This window comes from Theobroma cacao, chromosome 10 (assembly GCF_000208745.1).
Source record: "Theobroma cacao cultivar B97-61/B2 chromosome 10, Criollo_cocoa_genome_V2, whole genome shotgun sequence".
In the NCBI taxonomy this organism is placed as follows: Eukaryota; Viridiplantae; Streptophyta; class Magnoliopsida; order Malvales; family Malvaceae; genus Theobroma; species Theobroma cacao.
The window spans coordinates 17,238,430-17,242,352 of NC_030859.1; the positions used below are offsets into that span (position 1 = coordinate 17,238,430).

The 3,923-nt window shown below is 30.9% G+C and overlaps 1 protein-coding gene across 1 annotated transcript; it reads right to left on the reverse strand.

The window, feature by feature from the left end:
- LOC18587020 lies at positions 642-1,704 on the reverse strand. The gene is made up of 2 exons (XM_018129026.1): positions 1,181-1,704; positions 642-1,086 (listed from the first exon to the last, which is right to left on the reverse strand). The coding sequence occupies exons 1-2, from the start codon at positions 1,649-1,651 to the stop codon at positions 892-894; spliced, it is 666 nt and encodes a 221-aa protein (XP_017984515.1). The 5' UTR covers positions 1,652-1,704; the 3' UTR covers positions 642-891.

The following is a 3,923-nucleotide window of genomic DNA, read 5'->3' on the forward strand; positions in this document are numbered from 1 at the left end:
TTACTTGTGCACATGTAAAGGAAGAGTGATAGAAGAATTTAAAGTTCAATTGGTGAATAGGTAACATATAGGGAAATTTACATGTACATGATTTTTTTTATTGATTTGACATTGAATTTAATGACATACCAATGATGAAGTGACATTTTTACAAACGATGCAATAATAATGTTGATATGACGTGATTAAGCATTGATATGCAATTTATAACTGTAGACATTAACTTATTCAATGTGAGTTAATGGTTTTAAATATGATTAGAAATGATATACATTAAAAATACAAATAGATTTTTGAAATTTAAGAAAAAAATGTTGTGAGATAGAGAAAACTTAAATTTCTATGCTTCATAATTTAAAACAGTGAAAAAAAATTTTGTGAAATTGATAAAAAATGTAACATTACTAAAAAAAATCACATCAACATAAACAATAAAAAAAATTTAATATTGTTAACAATTGGACTAATATTATCAATTTAAAAAAAAACAATAACTCAATTTTTACAATTTATTATATAAATACTAAATCCACCGCTTTGATAAAGTATAGGGACTAATTTTATAATTTAACCAATAAACATTAGGGGGTCAAATAATATAAAAACCTTTTATTTTTTGTTTTCCATATTATGATGGAAAATTACATATAGCCATATATAGACATGGCTTGAAGGGCTTTTCAATTAATTCAGAGGTGGATATTTGACATATAACAAACACACACGAAGGATTTACATAAATACTTAAGAAACTGAGAGCATGCAGTAGTGGTTGTATGCTGGCTGTCAAATTTATTTATTGTAGTAGTAGATAGTACTAGTACTGCACCCTCCCAGCACGCATATTATTTATTTTTGACAGCCTCACGATTCTTCTGTTGGCTGCGGTTCTTATAGTGCCTTCGTAAATGTTGCCTTCACTGTTGGCGTACCGCTGGTTGGATGAATCTCAAGAATACACCTGTATCCATGTTGGCTTTTGGATTTGTTGTTGTAAGTGTCGAATTGGCTTTTCGAGTAGGCAAGACTTTTTTTGATTTGACTCCAATCCTTAACAATGCCGGCTGGAAGGATCTCAGCATACACCTGCATGCAGTTGATAGATTAATTAATTATTTCAAACTTGTAAATAGAGTGAGTTGGTTTAATTTATTGTATGACTATGTTACGCATACAATACCTTGTTCGAGACACTTGTGTGGCTCCAGGCAACAATCAACGTACAGTTGCTGTCTCGGATATGGAACTTAAGACCTACAACTGAACCTATTAACCTGTGATACGATAATTTTTCTGCTATGTGGCTAAATTTATACGGCTTATGAATTGGTGTTGGAAGACCAGAAGCCCTTTTCCAAATGACGTGCTCATCTAGCACTAGAGTTTGGCCAGAACTGTTGGTAAAATTGACAAACGTGTATTCTGGATTCTTCGCCGCCGATTGTGGTGTTTTTGGAACAGTAGCGGCCATAGTTTTGTGTCTTTTGGTGTAGATAAGAGGACGCCAATTTCTATGAAATTGGAAAGGTGTAGATACCAGGGCTCTAGTTTCGTGTGTTCTGCTTACCAAATTTCCATGAAGCTGCCACCCTGGTACTGAAACACCCGGGGTATGTTGTACTGCTAGTGCTACGGCAGGAACGACAGCCATGATAGTTTTGGTTATCAAGTTTCTACAATCTTGGCTATTGCTTTGCTCGTGCTTCTGCTTCAAAACTTGCATGGACACAATGCTTATATACTAGTTTTGCAGCAAGAAGCAGCCATAAGACCCAAAAGCGCGTATGTACAAAAACAATTCTCATTATTTTTCATTATCAGTAGACACCACAAGATGACAAGAAGCTGGTAGATACAAATTTTCAATTTTCTTTTTATTTTAAGGTAAATGAAAGTTATGTACAGGAGACATACATGTGTACCATACATGTGTACCCTCTTTCATGTTCCCACTTTTCCACCATCATACTTTAATCGTTATCTTAATGAAAGGACTCCTCTTCCCCAAATCTTCTTTATTGCTCTGTGTTTTGTTTTTAGTTGGTTTCTTTCTTGGCACACCAAGATATTATTAAATCCGCTGACTTCCTTTGCTTTTATTCATTACTACATCTTCACTATCTTTTCCTTTTATCTTTTATAAATTAGTAAATGATATTTTTTTTATAGAATGATAGTGCACGTAGTACTTACCAAGTATAATTTTTAAAAACCAAAATTGATATAGTATTTATTCTTTTCTCATTTTAAAATTGAATTTAATTGAAAAAATTGATAAATGTAAATTAATTCATTATAAAACTTGACTTGAAATTTAAAATGACCTATTGATGTGCTTGAGCCACAAATTAAACAAGTAGAAAAAGGAGAAATTTCTAAAGTGACTTTGATATTGTTTTATGTCTTTTGGTTAACAAATTTCTAAAACAATTGGTTTGGCCTTGAATGTTGCGGTAACACCATAAGATGACAAAAAGCTGTTAGCTACAAAATTTTCATTACTTTTTATTTTCACGTGAATGGAAGTTGTGAACAAGAGATATGCATACATATACCATATAAGAAGTGACTCAAGGCATTCTCCAATGCCTTTTCCAAGTAGTCACTAGCATACATTAATTGTTATCTTAATGAAAGGGCCCCTCTTCCCCAAATCCTCTTAAAAATTTAAGATTGTTCAATTCTCCAAGCAAATGAAAGGGATCTTCTTTATTGCAATGTGTTTCCTTCTTGGCACGCCAATATATTTTTAAATCCGATGACTTCGGTTGCTTTTATTTCTTATTTTGTGTTTTGGAAAAGCGAAAGTAGAGATGTGTGTACATACCAAAGAAACTTAACAACTATAATTAATTTAAACTAGAATTAATAAACTTAATAACTATTAAGGATCATTAGTACCAGAGGCGGAGGGAGGAGGTGGCGGTCACTATCCTTTAGTTTTTAATTTTTTTTATTATTATATGTTTAAAATTGAAAACATATAAATTTACCATCTTTAATAAAATCAAATAAATTGTTTTGGACTAGTGGTAAGTCATTTGACTTACACCTTAAAGAATTGGGTTCAGATCTTTTTAGAGTGTTCTGCATTAAACGTTACAATAGACAAAAAACTGGTAGGTACAAAATTTTCATTTTTTTATTTTCAACTAAATAGAAGTTGTGTAGAAGTTATATACATATATACCATAGAAGAAGTGACTTGAGATATTTTTTCTTTTCATATTCTTTGTACTTTCCACCCAACCCTTTTCCAAGTTGTCACCATCAGACGTTAATTGTTATCTTAATGAAAGGGCCCCTCTTCTCCAAATATTCTTTAAAAACCTAGGATTGTTCAGTTCTCAAAACAAATGAAAGCTGCCTTTTATTATTGCTATGTGTCTTGTTTTTATTTAGTTTCTTTTTAAAATTAAATTTAATTGAAAAAATTGATAAACGTAAAGTAATTCATTATAAAGCTTGATTTGAACTAGTCAAATTAATTTCAAATTTAAAATAACCATTGGACAAATGCATTTAAATATGCATATCATACAAAAACATTAAACACGAATTTTGATGCAAAACAATATAAAAGACTTATTTTCTTATTCTTAAAACACTTGACTTGAACTAGTCAGACTAATTTCAAATTTAAAATAACCATTGGACAAATGCATTTAAATATGCATATCATACAAAAACATAAAGCATGAATTTTGATGCAAAACAATATAAAAGACTTATTTTCCGGTTCTTAAAACACTTTTCTCTCTTTTACTCTCTCAATAGCAGGGTTTTTTATCTAAGTTTCCAAACTATATTTTTTGATTTATTTTATTTTTCTCTCTCACATGGGCGGTTTGCCAAGAGCCATGTCTTTTTCATTATCTTTCTTGTCTTTTCTCTCTACTCTATCTTTTCTTCTTTCTCTCTTT

Bases quoted from the DNA above. Each gene is read 5' to 3' on its own strand.
- LOC18587020 (XM_018129026.1), bottom strand. From the start codon at position 1,651: ATGGCTGTCGTTCCTGCCGTAGCACTAGCAGTACAACATACCCCGGGT. The intron at 1,087-1,180 runs GTATTGTATGCG...AACTGCATGCAG, and splicing joins ACACAAGTGTCTCGAACAAG to GTGTATGCTGAGATCCTTCC.